An 18,201-nucleotide genomic window follows, 5' to 3' on the forward strand; every position below is an offset into this window, starting at 1 on the left:
TTCCATAAGTTTACTTGCATTTGTTTACTGAATTTGTACTAAATTAGCATTTTGGGTGACATTTGTCAGTACTAACCCTGGCTTGACATTGCTCTGAAAATGATAAGCAAGAAACCATATGGCTCACTCCATATCCAGCCACCCTTACTATGACCAATCAAGCATTATTATTATGTTGCAGTCATTTTGAGTACAGCAGCTTTTTGATGTTAATTGTTTTCAGAATTAAACAATACTTAGCATCTTCTGAAATGTGTATCTATAACATAGCAGAATTTTTGTTTACACAAGAACAGGGTGGGGATTTCTGGTTAAAACATTTATAGCTACTTAAGTTGTTTTGATAAATAATGTTATGGAAATTCTTCATCATGGCTTCCCAGGGATACCAGACTTCAGAATGACTGTGGGTACATGATCCTGTAATTTATCAGACTACAGACAAATGCACCCTGGGAATTGTTCTTTGTCATTTGAGGTTTCACCATGAATATCGTGATTATAAGTCCTTTCTTTTTGCTTACAGTATAAATGTCCTGCAGCCCATGTGAACAGAAGTTATTTAATAGATTGATTATCAAGTTATCTCATTTAATTTTAGAATATTGAGATGCAGGGTTTGCTTTGGGGGATTTTGTTTTTATTGTTTTCTGTGATGAAAAAGTCTTCATTATCCATGTTGCTGTTGGTGGTGGAGGTGGTGGTGGTGTTTGTCTTTAGGTGTGGAAATTAGATTACTTCATAAAAATGATGGAAGAGCAGTGGACTGGAATTCTGCTCACATTGAGCTTTGGCTAGGGACCGATGGGATGTATTGTCTGCATTACCAAGAGATTAGAAATTTGGCTAGATCTTAAATGAAATTCCACTTGACAAATCCTAACCGAGAAGGAAAACTGGAGAAAATCTAAATTAACAAACAAACAAGAGGTCTGGGTCCTTGAATTCTGCTAGTGTCATCATCATAGTTAATGTCCAGAGAAAGAGGACACTTATCACAGTAATGTAGGTTACATTCTCCTTTTTATTGTCTGCTACAGTTCAGTAATTTAGTATTAACTGGCATCCCCGGCAGGAAGCCCAATGCTTATTTTCCTTATTAGGAGAAGAACCTGGTGTCCTCAGTGAAGCACTGCTTCCCAAGGAGGGATTTGCTTTGATTAGAAAAATTCAACAAATGCAAAATATGCTATTTGTTCACAGCTGCCAGAATATATATTTTTCAAGTTATAATTATCCATTTCACCACAATCATTGCTGTTGTTACTATTATTTGGGTGTAAGGTTCTTGCATTTTTTATGATTCTACTGAATAAAGGTAATTTAAGTATTTCATTAAGTTTCCAGTGTACAATGGTGATAACCCTAACTGTAAGTATGGTCTACTGGTTCATTTTTATTAACTCCCAGAGCCATTTGAGCAGCACTCCGGATGCATATTAAGAGGCTGAATTTTTCTATGTAGTTGCTTCATGATGCTGAATTCATTGTAAAATTTTACTCTGAATGTCAAGAGTTCGCAGCACATAATTGTAAAGTGTAATTATGAGGGGAAAACATGCATTATGATAAATTTGATTTGTTGACAGCAACATACAATTGTCCAAATAGTTCCAAGTATCTCCAAGAGTTTGAGATCTAAATTACACTTTTCCATGACACTTCTTTCTGGGAGGAATTAGGTCTGCAATTGTGTTCAATTATTTATGTATTTTACAATTGTAAGGCCAATGCTTGGCCAATATAATTAGTTAAGTACATTCAACTTTAACATTAAGTTAAAACTTCCTATTCATAATTTTCATAAGTTTAATTTTCTGTGATAAATATCAACCTAAAATAAGTGTGTGTGTGTGTGTTGGGTTTATATATTTCAAGCTAGACAATATATTTTAAAGCATATGAGGCTTTCAGTATCTCTTACTGACTATACTTTGTGTTCTTCTGTGGCTCTTTGTTGTAACAACAAACTTAGACTGTTATATTTTAACACTGTAGGGCTGTGGCACGGTTATTATCACAGACAGAAAGAGAGAACCAAGCCAATAGATAATTTCCTATTATCCTGTCAAGAAGCAAAGCATTCAAGGCAAGAAATTTGGGAAGGCAGAGATATTGTGAATAACAAGCCAGCATCTAGGCTAACTCTGATAAAAGCTTTAATCTTCAGAACTGCAGTGTTTGTCCATGTATAATCTATAAAGATAATTTAGTCAATACTGCTTTCAGGCTCTGGTTTCTGAAAGAAAATTCAGTGATCGCTTAATTCTGTGAGTTTGTATTCTTGGTCTATAATTTTCCTGAGATACAGGGATGGCATCCTTCTCCTCGCCATCTGACCCTTTGCAATATTTGGCTGTAAGTACTGAGCAATGATGTAAGTAAAGAGCATTTACTGTGTAGTTACACCTAGTAACAATGTAGGTAATATGTAATTATGTAATGCTCTACGTTGTAACAAATGTGTAATAACACTGTAAGTATACAAGTAATTACACAATATTGAAACCACATCTTGCAGCCTTCATGCAGTGTTACCACATTTACTTCAAATGGAGCACAAGGTGTCCCTTCACTGAGCCTGGATGGTTCGATACTGGTTATGATAAACCACACACATCACATACATTTTTTCAAAAAATGCAATTATTTGAATACTAATATTTTATATACTTAAAATAATGTTTCTGCAACAGACTGCTAAAAGTGCTAAGGATGCTCGGTTTTGTACTGAGGCTTCTCAGTCCCTTACCTGAATTAACAGGGTTTAACTGTTGGGGAAATTAATTAATTTCTGTCTTGTTTTCTGTGGGAGCTGGGACTCTGATCCATGCCTGTGATATCATCCAGGAGTAATTGAGGCTTAGTGGAATTTACAGAGAACGCCTTCTCACCCAATTTTGGGATTAGGCCATGCTTAGTGTGCACTGTGGTCCCTCGTCTGCATAAAAGCACACGTGTTAACCTTTCACATTCACTGAGTGGACAGATAGGAGAAGTACGGTTAATACCTAAGATAGCGGTGAAATGCACAAGCCACTGATTCACAAGATGTAATATATCTGTGGAAGCTGGCATAGTTACATATGCTTTTCTTCTTCTTCATTTATTTCAACATACTTTCTGTTGGATTGAGTGCTGTAGATTGTGCTGCAAGTCAGTTATTGCAGAAGTTGACCGAGGGAGATGACATGGCTCTGTTTGTGGCAGGTGGCATCTAAAACGCTTACCACGACCTTGAGCCTGGAGATGCTAACAATTACAAAAAACTGATGACTGAGTCATAACTAGGTTATGTCACTTTTTCTCAAGTGCACTTTCCTGGCAGACTATTATGCTCAATCTTAGATGTTTGATGTCATACACCCAGAAAGGCTGGGTCATTGGTCTAACCAAAACACAACCTGCAAACCAAATACACTACAACTCACAGCTCACCACAAGCAATTAGCTAATCTTACATTGTGGGCCATAGGTCAACTGACCTAATACAAAAGAAATATGAGGAGAGCTTTTTCTGTGTTTTTAACGTACCAAGGGAACAAACACTGGTGTGAATGAGATGTGGAGATTTATTGATTGATTTTGGACTGGAAGAGGAAGTGAGAATGGTAAAATAAAATATTTTTGGAATATAGACTAAGATTGTAGTTGTAACTGGTTTGTTCTATCAGTAAGAAGCTTATCTGCCCGATGTGAAAGTAGGAAATAGCAGAGAAATGGTTTTCTTTTTTCTTTTTAAAGCACAATATGCTACAAACTTTACTTTGAAGTTTGATTGTTATTGATTGTTATCAGTTGGATATATCTAGTTTCAAGTGTTATATTTAACCTATTTTACCTATCAAAGATACCAAGTACACACACAACCCCACCCACTATTATAATATATAAATATCGTATCAACTTTACATATTCAAGGTTACATATTCTATTATATTGAGATGTTTAAATACCAAGTATGATTATTTAAACAAAAATTGGATTAGTATAGCTACTGTTTTATCAGAAACATGAACCTTAAATCAGACATCATTAATTCCAACAGTAAAACTCCACAAGCAGTACTCAGATATTTGCCCTGTATTTGGAGGAAGAGGTTTATTTAGTTATTTAATATTCTTTTATTAGAAAAAGGCCCTCGGCTAGTACAAAATATAAAAAGAAACAATTGCTCAAATGTTCTTCTTCATTTGTCTTCAATGGTATAAGGTATCCTTTCGCAGCCTCTGTCCTGAACCTTATTTCAGCAAGGGCCACTCTGCAAATATAAAGATATATATACTATACACTACCATCTCAAAGTTTGGGGTCACATAGAAATGTCCTTGTTTTCCATGAAAACATACATGCAATGAGTTTGAATAGGAAATGTAGCAAAATGAATAGGAAATATAGTCATTGACAAGGTTAGAAATAATTATTTTTTATTTAAATAATAATTGTGTCCTTCAAACTTTGCTTTCATAAAAGAATCCTCCATTTGCAGCAATTACAGCCTTGCAGACCTTTGGCATTGTAGTTGTCAGTTTGTTGAGGTAATCTGAAGAGATTTCACCCCATGCTTCCTGAAGCACCTCCCACAAGTTGGATTGACTTGATGAGCACTTCTTATGTACCATACAGTCAAGCTGCTCCCACAACAGCTCAATAGGGTTGAGATTTGGTGACTGTGCTGGCCACTCCATTATAGATAGTATACCAGCTGACTGCTTCTTCCCTAAATAGTTCTTGCATAGTTTGTAGCTGTGTTTTGGGTCATTGTCCTCTTGTAGGAGGAAATTGGCTCCAATTAAGCGCCGTCCACAGGGTATGGCATGACATTGCAAAATGGAGTGATAGCCTTCCTTCTTCAAGATCCCTTTTACCCTGTACAAATCTCCCACATTACCACCACCAAAGCACCCCCATATGTATATATACAGTACTGTGCAAATGTTCTAGGCAGGTGTGAAAAAATAGCTTTCAAAATAGACATGTTAATAGATTATATTTATCAATTAACTACATGCAAAGTGAGTGAACAGAAGAAAAATCTGCATCAAATCAATATTTGGTGTGACCACCCTTTGCCTTCAAAACAGCATCAATTCTTCTAGGTGCACTTGCACACAGTTTTTGAAGGAACTCGGCAGGTTGGTTGGCCCAAACATCTTGGAGAACTAACCACAGTTCTTCTGTGGATTTAGGCAGCCTCAGTTGTTTCTCTCTCTTCATGTAATCCCAGACAGACTCGATGATGTTGAGATCAGGGCTCTGTGGAGCCATACCATCACTTCCAGGACTCCTTGTTCTTCTTTATGCTGAAGATAGTTGTTAAATTACTTTTGCTGTATGTTTGGGGTCGGTGTCATGCTGCAGAATACATTTGGGGCCAATCAGATGCCTCCCTGATGGTATTGCATGATGGGTAAGTATCTGCCTGTACTTCTCAGCATTGAGGAGACCATTCATTCTGACCAAATCACCAACTCCATTTGCAGAAATGTAGCCCCAAGCTTGCAAGGAACCTCCACCATGCTTCACTGTTGCCTGCAGACACTCATTCGTGTACCGCTCTCCCGCCCTTCGGCGAACAAACTGCCTTCTGCTACAGCCAAATATTTCAAATTTTGACTCATCAGTCCAGAGCACCTGCTGCCATTTTTCTGCACCCCAGTTCCTGTCTTTACGTGCATAGTTGAGTCACTTGGCCTTGTTGCCATGTCGGAGGTATGGCTTTTTGGCTGCAAGTCTTCCATGAAGGCCACTTCTGACCAGACTTCTCCGGACAGTAGATGGGTGTACCAGGGTCCCGCTGCTTTCTGCCAATTCTGAGCTGATGGCACTGCTGGACATCTTCCTATTGCAAAGGGAAGTAAGCATTATGCGTCTTTCATCTGCTACAGTAAGTTTCCTTGGCCGACCATTGCGTCTAAAGTCCTCAACACTGCCCATTTCTTTGTGCTTCTTCAAAAGAGCTTGGACAGCACATCTGGAAACCCCTGTCTGCCTTGAAATTTCTGCCTGGGAGAGACCTTGCTGATGCAGTATAACTGCCTTGTGTCTTGTTGCCGTGCTCAGTCTTGCCATGGTGTGACTTTTGACAGTAAACTGTCTTCAGCAGCCTCACCTTGTTAGCTGAGTTTGGCTGTTCCTCAGCCAGTTTTATTCCTCTTACACAGCTGTTTCTGTTTCAGTTAATGATTGTGTTTCAACCTGCATATTGAATTGATGATCATTAGCACCTGTTTGGTATAATTGTTTAATCAAACACCTGACTATATGCCTACAAAATCCCTGACTTTGTGCAAGTGTACCTAGAAGAATTGATGCTGTTTTGAAGGCAAAGGGTGGTCACACCAAATATTGATTTGATTTAGATTTTTATTTTGTTCACTCACTTTGCATTTTGTTAATTGATAAATATAATCTATTAACATGTCTATTTTTGAAAGCATTCTTACTTCACAGCATTTTCACACCTGTCTAAAACTTTTACAGTACTGAATATATATATATATATATATATATATATATATATATATATACCGATCAGCCATAACATTATGACCACTGACAGGTGAAGTGAATAACACTGATAATCTCATTATCATGGCACCTGTCACTGGGTGGGATATATTAGGCAGCAAGTGAACATTTGTGATGTGATAGAAGCAGGAAAAATGGGCAAGCGTAAGGATCTGAGCGACTTTGACAAGGGCCAAATTGTGATGGCTAGACGACTGGGTCAGAGCATCTCCAAAACTGCAGCTCTTGTGGGGTGTTCCCAGTCTACAGTGGTCAGTACCTATCAAAAGTGGTCCAAGGAAGGAAAAGCGGTGAACCGGCGACAGGGTCATGAGCGACCAAGACTCACTGATGCACGTGGGGAGCGAAGGCTGCCCCGTGTGGTCCAATCCAACACATGAGCTACTGTAGCTCAAACTGCTGAAAAAATTCATGCTGGTTCTGATAGAAAGGTGTCAGAACACACAGTGCATCACAGTTTGTTCTGTATGGGGCTGCGTAGTCACAGAGCAGTCAGGGTGCCCATGCTGACCCCTGTCCACTGCCGAACGCGCCTACAATGGGCACGTGAGCATCAGAACTGGACCACGGAGCAATGGAAGAAGGTGGCCTGGTCTGATGAATTAAGAGTTCAAGGTGTTGCCTTGGCCTCCAAATTCCCCAGATCTCAATCCAATCGAGCATCTGTGGGATGTGCTGGACAAACAAGTCCAATCCATGGAGGCTCCACCTCGCAACTTACAGGACTTAAAGGATCTGCTGCTAACATCTTGGTGCCAGATACCACAGCACACCTTCAGAGGTCTAGTGGAGTCCATGCCTCAACGGGTCAGGGCTGTTTTGGCGGCAAAAGGGGGACCTACACAATATTAGGCAGGTGGTCATAATGTTATGGCTGATCGGTGTGTATATATATATATATATATATATATATATATATATATATATAATTGTTATCATCATCTTCATCTGCTGCCCTTTTCAATCCACTGCTTAATAGAAGCCTCTCCAAGATGTTTTCAGGAACCCTTCTGATTTCATCTTCCCATTTTCTATGTGTTCTTCTCGGTATTTCTATCTCTTGGGATTTATTCCATATATATGTTACATGCAGAAGAAATTTATTTTATGGAAAGACACAATGTGGAATTCAAAATGTATGAATAAATATGTCTAAAAGTATATTGTATCAACACTTCCCAGAAAGGAAGGTTTCAATTCTGTGTCATAAGGATGTTTCTTTTTTTGTTATTGTTTTTTCACTTGGGTATTGTTACAGTGTTGCAGATCCATTTCTCTCCTCACAGTTAGTTTGTAAAGTGGTCCATTATCACTCATGAAACATAGCTCATGTGTCTTGTCATCAGCGCACACTTGAAGTCTGTGTCACTTGGAAAGTGGGGTTCTGTGCTTCTGCTTTTAGTCGGGCTGCCACTATCATTACTGTACAGCCTCCTGATAGCTTCTAAACTGTGCCATCTGAGTAGTCATGCGGAAAAAGAGAGCTGACCCTGTTAGTTCTGTCTTTCAATCTCAGCGCGGTTTGCATTTTAAATATTGGGTGGAAGATGACTGTTTGCGACTGCACAGAGTCTGGCCATCTTGTTTGGTGGTTCTCTATATTTTTAACTGATGAACAGAATTAATTATATATATTTTCTTTAGTTGTTGGTTGAAATAAGGAAAATTAGACATTGAAACCCCTTTGGTTTAACTGATCAGATTGCTCTCCGAGTTCTGTAGGTTTTGTCTGCTATTATTTCTGCACCTCAAGCTACTTCAACATGGAGTACTTTGATCAATTATTTTGGTTATCATGATCTTTCATTGCAACAGATACTGCAAATTATCACAACATAATTCCTACTATTATGTGTTTAATCATTTGTTGTAGTAGGTGAAGGAGCACACTGATTTCAGATCCAGACATTTGTTTGATTGTGCATTTGTATGTTTTATTTATGTTCTAAATAGACAAGAGAGAGAGAAGAGTCTCTGGTGGTTAAGACTTCGGTGAAGACTGCTTTGTTTTCCCACACAAAAGAATGCTATCTTATGGCAAAACTGACTTTATTTTATTTACTTTACAAGAATAATATTTAAATATAGTGGGCACACATATCAAGCGTAAACTATGAATGGTGTTACAGGACACACCCAGCAGTAAATTACACAGCCTCTATACTACATCCACTAATTAGCAATCCAGCCCCAGTTCATTGTGTCATTCATCTCAAGTGTCCTTAACTGGCACCTTTCTGTTTTACAGGAGCTGCACAATGGCATCACAAACCAGCAGGCACTGGTCACAGCCCTGAATGTCAGTGGAGAGGAGATCGCCCAGCAGTCAACTGCGGAGGACGCCATTCTCTTCAAGGAGAAACTGACCGGGGTCAACGCACGCTGGGAGGAGGTCTGTCGGCAGGTGGCAGAGAGGAGGAGGAGGTAAGAATTCTGGGTTAGCACACAACTATGTCCTGGCTCCATCAAACATCAATGATGTCACCATCCAATTTATGTAATCCCTGTAAATTAATTTCTTTCATATTCACAAATAGTTTTCAATATCAAGTTAACTTGCTTGAAAGAAATGTACCCTGCTAACTACAAACCTGCTGGCTCTGTTGAGCTGAAGTGCTTATCATTAATTACTTTTTATTGTAGTTTACGGTGTGTATCTTTTTCAATCCCAAAATACAGAATAGAGTATGTACTACCATCCAATCATTTTATTACTATAGTGTTTTGCAAATCTATAGTTGTAGTCAAAAGTATTTGTTTCTATGTTTTGGTAGTCAATTTTGTTATTTTGTCAACTTGAATCGTTACAGTCTTCTCCAGGATTAATTAGTGTTCAGCAAACTATGTACCAAACACCAAGTAACATTGCCTCAAATAAATTATTACAAATAAAGCAATTAAAACTGTATGTCACAAGATACACAATTTGTAATTTGTTTGGTGAATGCCTGATACACAGGACTGTGATGACTTTGTTTACTTGACACAATGTTCGCCACATTTGTCTGTGTTGAGGCAAGTGTCACTGTGCTTATAACACGTTTATCTTGTCTTTATAGTCTTCTTTGCTGCCAGAATGTTGTTGAAATGTGTTCAAAATGATGTATGAATGGATCAATCACCATTCTAGTTTATGGGACTTTAACATTGATCCCCGGGTGCAAGTAGACAAATGTATTCTCTTGAGTCCAAACCTTCCCCTTTTCCCATTCAAGCTTCAGGCAATGACACCCCTCATACATGGGTACAAATCAGCAATCTGATGCATGCTAACACTCCTTAAAGTTAGTTCATTTATTCCTTGGAAAAAGCCCCTCTCAAAATGAGAAATGCTTGGTGCAGAGACCTGCAAGGTATTTTTTTTCACAGGCCTGTTTTCATTAGGCATTGTGACACCCCCTGCCCCCCACCTCTGTCAAGTCTTGTCACTGCAAATGAATATAATGACACATCGAAATTGTTTGGGCCAAAGAGAGCACCTTACAAAAGGCACAGTGTGTTGATGAGGAATCAGGTGTGCTGTCAGAAGCTGTTTTTAGGAGCCTCATGATTAATTTTCAGCTTGTCTTCTGTCAAATGTCATGGCCAAAGGCTTAGTACAAAAAATGACATCAATTTAAAAAGAAAAAGAGTTAAAGAACTCTTCATCGAGAAATGAAGCCACACTCATTTTGGAGAGTAAAGGTATGTTCAGATACATTAGGGATTTGTATCTCTTTCTTTCCCCAACATAAATTGTTTCTTACCAGGTCTATCTACTGGGGCCAGAGGGCTCACTTTCTTGCACTATCCTGCCTTGTAGATTTGTTTTAAATTTGAAAGAATGTTGAGATCTTGGGGCGGAATAAAAAATAGTCACAGCTACTTAATACTTCAGATTCATTTGTGGTTTCCAACCTTTGCAAAACCCCTTTTGCAGGTGCTATTCTTCCCTCTGCGCTCCCGGATTGACTGAGAAGGAGCCTCAAAGTAAATGTATCAAATTATGTGCTGTCAGGCCGCTGCCTTCTCTTTGTCCTTTGAATTCAGGTAGTAGAGGATGGGTTCTGTGTCTCTGCCAGAGAACAAATACAGCTCCCACTGACAACAGAAGTGCCCTGCTGCTTACAATAAGTTTTTTGTGCAATCATTGAGTTGAGGCTTCCTCAGGCAGCCTGGTATACCAAAAGGTTGCAATTGCATCTCCTGTTATCTGAAAAAGAGAATACTACCCAAAAGGGTATGGGACATTGATGTTACCATGGGAACTCATGAACGATTTTTCTAACAAAGCTTTTTGCCATTCACCTGGGACTCCCACCTGAGTCGTGAGCAAAAATTTAAAAAATTGTCTGTCTTAATATTATTATTAATATATTAATTCAGTGGTAGTCAATAACCTATATGATTAGCTGGCAAGTCATTGGACTAGTTCATTAATACTGTGTGTATGATTAATTTAGTTCCTCAAGCTTCCGTTTTGTGTTTTCGTTATATATATACAGCTCTGGAAAAAATTAAGAGACTACTTAACATTGATTTCTGAACTTGGAGTGATTTCTGAACTCCAGAGCTGTATATATAATACAGTCCCTTGCAAAAGTATTCAGACCCTTCTTATGGTGTCCCATTTTTTAAATTGAAAAATGATGCATACACATTATTTAACTTAATATTGTATTCAACTCTGACTGACATTTGTGCAGCTGACAGCTCCCTTTATCTGAAATCCAGTGCTGGCTTCAGTTGAGCCTCAGTAGCCTGTGTGGCACATGCTCCTGGCCACTATTGTGTATTGGCAGTTGAGAAGCAGTTTTTCCCATCTCCGGCAACTGTTTTGCCTCTGCATGCATTAATGAACACCATACGAGCACGATGGGTCGAATGGCCTCCTCTCGTTTGTAAACGTTCTTATATTCTTATATTCTTATGTTCTTATGCGCATCCTAGTAGGTTGTTTGCTTTGGAAGTCACTTATATGAACTGCTCCCTTCCATATCTGAATTATTTTCTAGTTGAAAACTGTAGCCCCTGCTCATGGTTTGGTTGATGGTGTGTGGGTCCCTGTTGGTTCCCTGCCCTCTTTCATGTAGTTGTTTTCTGTTATTGTGCTTGAGTTAAGGACTTGCTTCCATGTAGTCCATTGCCTCGGAGATGACTTCCTTAAGCTTTGCTGATGACCTCCCTCACGGTGGCTTTGGTAAACATTATCCCACCTCCTTTGGGTTGTATTCTTGACTTCTTGAAAGATAACGAAAGGTTGAGAATGCAACCCCATTTATCTGGACTCAAGTGTCCTTAACTGGTACCTTTCTGTTTCACAGGAGTTGCACAATGGCTTTGATGTCACTGGTACCTGTAGCAATGATCTTTAAATGGGCAAGAGTTCACCGACAGGACTAAAAGAGACGTACTTCATAGTATTCCACAATTAATTATCTTCGTATTGCTCTGCTTTAATTCCCTTTTCAACATAACATGAAATGTTGCTAGTTTGTGTTCATTAGCTAATATAAGTGTTGAAAAGTTATATTATCCAGTTTTCTTTATCTTCTTTTTAATCTTTGAGTATTCTCACTTTTAATAAATAAATAATAAGCAGAAAATCCTATCAGAGTATTTTAATCTGATTTGTGGGCTGTCTAGGCTGTCATGGCTTATGTTTCAAAGCTGATGTCTATACTTTGATGAGAAGGCAGGCCGTAGATTTGATTTTGCATGCATTGGTCTGTCAGGGCATCATTAACGTCATAATGATGAATGAAGCTTGGGCTTAGTTGCCTGAATTAAAATATCAAATATCAACCTACTGAGTACACAAGAAAGATAAAATGAGAATAAATTGGTAATGGGCAACCTTTAGGTTATTGACAGCTGTTGAGGTTAATCATATTTCTCTAGATCAAGATCTTTGTATTGACAACAAAATTACAGAATTTCTGTATGGACATGTAGACAAAAGTATTGCTTGTATAAACTTTGTTTTTGTTTAATGCTGGAGAAAGAAAGTTTAATTATTCACATGGAGAATTGAAACACAAAGGGCCTGCAATTCTGATGCAAGTGCTGATGCAAAGCACTGGGGTAAACGCACTGTGCAGAACAAGCACACAAAAATGCTGTGTGCTGGACATACTAATTTTAGAAGTGTCTCATTCCATGTTAAATGAGATTTGAAGCACTGCAGCTAACCCTGGTTAAGCCATGTGTGTATCAGATCTCTGCACTTGCTCAGCAAAGATATACTGGAAACACTTATGTTACATGTCATGTCCCTTACAAATGGTATGCAATGAATGTCTACATATGTCTTAAAAATCATCCTTCTTACTCTGCATGTCTACAGCATGGAGGATTTCAATCTTAATTAAATTAAGCAATTACGTAAATAAAAGTGAAAATATGTTTTCCAAATGGTTTTCCAAATTGTGAGGCACAGTGCTAAGTGCTAGCATCATGTCATAATATAAATTCAGTACATCAAGGTGCAGACATCTCTTAAAATATAGCTAATGTATAACAAATGACCACTCACTGGTACCCACAGGGTTTAAATTGCTTCAGATGTGTTAGATTAGAAATAGCATACTAAGGACGATGTCTTTAGCTTTTCTCTTAAAACAATTTTTGACATTCATTTATTGCTATATGATATCATCTTTGTCATTCACGTGATCTTTCATTTAGTTCAATAACTGTACTTTTCAACAAAACCTGGTTATGTAGGAATACAGTGATATCTACAGAATGCAAAAAGACTATCTAGAGAACACATGACCTATTTACCCTTCTGAAGCTGCTCACAGATACATACTTCAATTAAAACTGGGTATTTTCATTTTAAAGTTCTTCTTAAGAGAGCAGGGACGTGTTATCTCCCAGTGCATTAAGCTGTGAATTTAGCTGTACACACATTCATGCATTTGAGTTTCCTCTTTGACACCAACAGAAGAGGTACCTGCAGACAGCTCTTAGTATTCTGTACTGTGAATCAGGTTGCAATTTAATCAGATATGTCTGCTTTGAAAATCATGCCAGGAAGCAAATACTTCTCTGATGGTTATTACTGATATTCAAATAGTATGTATTTAAATATAGCAGCTTTGCCTGTGTATCAGGGCTCATAGTGAAGCCTGTCGCAGTGAAGTAACTCCCTATACGCATGGCAGACTGTTCAAACCCCGACATGTCCGGGTACTGACCTATGGGTGTAGCAGGTTAGGGGCTCTGTTTCGGGCTGTGCCGATCAGTTGCTCGGAATTGTGCAGAAATCTTTGGTTCAGATCCTCGGGGTGTCGGTGTGCACACACGTCATTGGTGCCATGATTCGGACCAATGCTGTTCAGTCGCTGAGGTTGGTTTGGAGGTTAGAGTTAAGATTAGGATAGAGTAACTGGACTTATAGTGTATAAAATTAGCCTTTTATCATGACGTGATTCACTCTAGTCTTGCTAGAGCATGGAACCCCCCCCCTCCTTGACTGCACACACTAGAACAGAAAAGTCCACTGAGATTAAAGGGGGGGGGAAATACAAATCAAATTTTCTAAATCATCCTGAGCGAGACCAATTTTCATAGGGGAATATTCTGTATTGCTGAAGCAGTTCGAGGACAAAAGAGGCAAAAACAATACCGCTGACAAGAGTGTGGCAGCTTTATTTCACTGGCAGCATTCCAGATATAAAAGACTGAAAGATCTACAAAATATCAACCATTTAACATAACAGAAGCCCCCTTTTTTCATATTAATACAAAGTTATGCACAATAAGTTCTGATAATGGTAATCGCTCAGTGGGGAAATTATCTTTTGATGCTAGTCATGGCTGGAATCTGAAGGACATGAAAGTTGACGACCTGTCATTGTGCTTTGAGAATCTGAAACAGGCCACACAAGACACAGCTTTCAAAATTCAGGACCAGTCACCTTTTTTATACTAAAGATCCTTTTCTATAACTGTCACAACAATGAAATGGTTAAGACTCTTCAGAGCAGTTTATTTTCTTGAGTTTCAGGGAATATTTTATCCTAAAAATTGTTCTGCAATAGGCGAGCACAGAATGTATTTAATACATTGTAATTATTTATTTTAGCTTGTGAGAGCCGTGAAATTCTTTCTTTGAAATGTGTGTTCTCTTAAATAATTAAATAAGTTTTTTTAAATTGTGATTTCTGTTTGGATTAATCTACTTATTTGTGTATTTGTTTGTTTATTTCAATTATTTAATGTGCTTTTGAAAAAGACGAAAAGAATCACACTGTTTGTTAAACCTGATTATCTCTTAGGGCACAAATTGTGTATACTGATGCATAAACAACTTCTCTCTGTTTGTCTCTGTTTAAAGTGCATTTTAAGAGCTTTTAGAGGTCTTCACTCTTGAAGTCCCAGATGGTTTGTGTGTGTGTGTGTGTGTGTGTGTGTGTTCGTGCGCATTTGTATGTGAGTTTGTCAGCGCATAGGGGATTATGGGTTATGAATGTGATATATTCATTTTACATAAAGCACGGGCAAAAACAAACTAAGACACAAACATTTAACACTTAGAAGCACAGATTTATATGTCTGCATACATTTTTTATAGAGTTAATACTGAAAAATATATTAGTTATTTAGACTATGAACAGTATGAATAATACAAATCTGATCTATAAAGCACAGGAATAATAATATGTTTAGTACATTTGTCTAACTGAATACAAATTAAAATTAAATATCTATACTTAATGTGGGGAAAACCAAAGTTTGGGTCAATGGGTTGTAGGAGAGCTGTGTTAATTGTTTGTTTAATAAGCTGTAATGTGTTTTCCTCATCAGGTCAGAAGAAGAGAAACACATATCAGAACTGCAAGAAGACCTGAATGAGTTCCTCTCTTGGCTTGAAGAAGCGGAGAGCATTATATCAATTGAGCTGGAGCCCGGAGACACGCAGCAGCTGAACGCTTCCTTAGAGAAAGTTAAGGTAAATAAAACATCTTTAATTGACCACTCAATGCCACCGGTATATGCTTGAATAAGGAGTGCATTTCATTAAAGTTTATTGACTCAATTTATAATGGCTGTAACATTTTCAACATTTATTCCAGCTTGTAATACAATATTTATGTCCAACGTCAGGGGGGGCAGAGATGAGTAACTACCAATGACTGGATGCTGAAGATGTTTTTCTCTTTCATCAACTGACAACATAATCTGTAGAGTTTCTACAGTGGGATGTTCATAAAACTGATTGATTTTTATCTTTGCCTAGATTGACATGCACTTTTTTATATTCTGATATTCTGTAGTTTTGTATAATACAGTATAATTGAATCTATGAATAAACCATGTTTTTGCAATAATGTACTCCTGTTCTATTATACCGAAGGCTGGTAAAGGACAGGTTTGTTTGATTTGTAACAACTTCCGTATTTTTCAATTTTATTCGCAGTGGGGAAAACAAAAATCTCAAAAAAGTTGATGTCTATTTCTTAAATATTCAAGACTAATAATTGGTAGTAGTAATATAATTCCCACCCATTATGAAGGTTGATATTTAAAAAAAAAATTAATGTATTATCCCCACCCATTATGAAGATTGATAATAAAAGAAAAATGTAAATGTATTATCAATTCTTTCATATTAAATGTACATTAAATACATGGTGAAATAATTAAAATAACCTGAAAAATAGCACTCAAGTTTTTAAATAATATACACATTTGTCTGAGTGACATAACAGAAAAGGTCTCATTGGCTGTTACTAGTAGGAGATTTGGCTAGTTCATCACCATGTGTGATGTCCAGAGAGACAACACCGCGAGGGAAAGGAGGTCACAATGAACGGTGTTGGGGTAAAAGACAAATGGCCTTAATTTCTGGAGTTCTCTTGACTCCATTCTCTAATATGGAGAGCAATACAGAGACTAATGTTGATCTTCATGAATTTATTCCAAATGCCTCTCCAAGCTGGTCAAAGGTTATCTTGTTTGAGGCAGATAAAAACCAACAATAATATAATCACTATCCTCTATATCTGTGGAAAATATCTGCAAGTAAGCAGACCACAAATTAATGAATGAATACATACATACATACATACATACATACATACATACATACTGTACCTAGATTCATACATACTGTACATACATATATACACAAAGGAAGGAGGCTATGATACTTTTTGCTGGCATATGTTGTCTAATTTATGAGTCAACTACATGTATTGCTAGAGTGATTTTATTTATTCTTTGTTTGCCCAATTAGTGGTAGTGAGAGTATGTTTTTCAAGCGAAACAAGTGAGCAGTACACATCTCCGCAGCTGAAGTCTCTCAAGGTCACAGTTCACCCTTCCCGCCCCACCTGCTCCTGCAGCTCCTCTGTGTCTCGAGAGGAAGGCTGTTTTCCAGCTTAAACAGAACATATGCTCTTTTTGCTGAAGACCAGAATCCCAATGTATAAAATAAATTGTAGCATATATGCTCCTGCTTTAAGCTCTGCCTTTTTTTTCTTTTCATTCCTGAGCTTGTCATTTACAGCCCCAAGGATGAGGTGGCAATGCAGCTATGTTCAGCTGGTTATGTTCATCATAGGTGCTGTACAACCCACAGAAAGACTTTGGTCCATGATGAAAGGGGGTTTCATCTTCTACAATAACATAACCACTTTCCACTTTAACTAAAATTTTCCACAAGGAATAGCTGCTTTATTAGTCACTTTATCCAGTTGACAGCTTAAAGAACAACTAAAATGCAGTTGGCTGAATTAAATAAAAACATATCAACAAAACAGTTATATTATTTCTGTTTATAAACAGAAGGACACTACCAATCTAGAATAATCAAACAACAAAATAATATATTGTTTTCCATGAATTCAAGCTATGTACAACACCCATGCTCTGAAAACCACAGTATGTGATACAATTCTGTTTTGGAAGAGAGTAAACCCTGCTTTACACTGAAAAAAAGAACACGGTTGAAATATATATGACTGTGGTATAGGTTCCAGATAGAAAATTGCTGTCGACAATCTAAATATACTTGACATGTATTAATCTCACAGCTGTAATATGAATTGGAGCTCAAAACACAAACTCGATTCTGATTTCTGGGGTTGTTTCAAGACAATTGACAATCATTGTCTTGGATACTGGTCTTAACAACTCATTAAGCAAACACTGTTTGACTAAACGGATTTTGTCTATCTTCCCGAAAGAGGTGCACAGGGGTGCTAGAGGAGTCAACTGCATAGGAATGATAGCACCTTTATTTCAGCTATATATAATGCAGTTTCCACACCCTGTCTCTGAACCTGCCTTTCCAAGGTTTGCTCATTTACTAGCCTTCAGAGGAAAGTGTATTGCTTCCTATTTACACAAAATAACTAGTACTAAAGGGTTCTACGGTTACCTCCCTCTCCTTTCTAATTGATGCTGCAAGTCAACTGCTTTATTTACACTTCGGACTTCACAGGGATCCCAACCCCTGCCAATGCAATTTTCTATCCCTTGGGCAGCCTTGACAACCACAGAGCCAAGATTCCTGTAGGAATTTCACAACATGCAGAAAGTTGTCAGTTATAGATTGCATGTTTGTGAGATGTGACTTAAACTGATGGATTATGGCTAAAAATATATAGTAGTCCGGAGCTTAAGGTCACATAGCACAGCAAGTTCCTTGCAGTTCATTTTTATGTATTTCTATATGTC

The 18,201-nt window shown here is 37.8% G+C and overlaps 1 protein-coding gene across 11 annotated transcripts in view; it reads left to right on the plus strand.

The window, feature by feature from the left end:
* Positions 1-18,201, plus strand: part of dmd (dystrophin) — a 631,463-nt gene that overhangs the window by 409,422 nt on the left and 203,840 nt on the right. For all 11 annotated transcript variants that reach the window (XM_066706366.1, XM_066706368.1, XM_066706373.1 and 8 more), the window contains 2 exons: positions 8,780-8,955; positions 15,325-15,469. In XM_066706366.1, coding sequence (XP_066562463.1) covers positions 8,780-8,955; positions 15,325-15,469 — 321 coding nt within the window. The remainder of the gene's footprint in view (positions 1-8,779; positions 8,956-15,324; positions 15,470-18,201) is intronic.

This window comes from Amia ocellicauda, chromosome 6 (assembly GCF_036373705.1).
Source record: "Amia ocellicauda isolate fAmiCal2 chromosome 6, fAmiCal2.hap1, whole genome shotgun sequence".
Taxonomy (NCBI): Eukaryota; Metazoa; Chordata; class Actinopteri; order Amiiformes; family Amiidae; genus Amia; species Amia ocellicauda.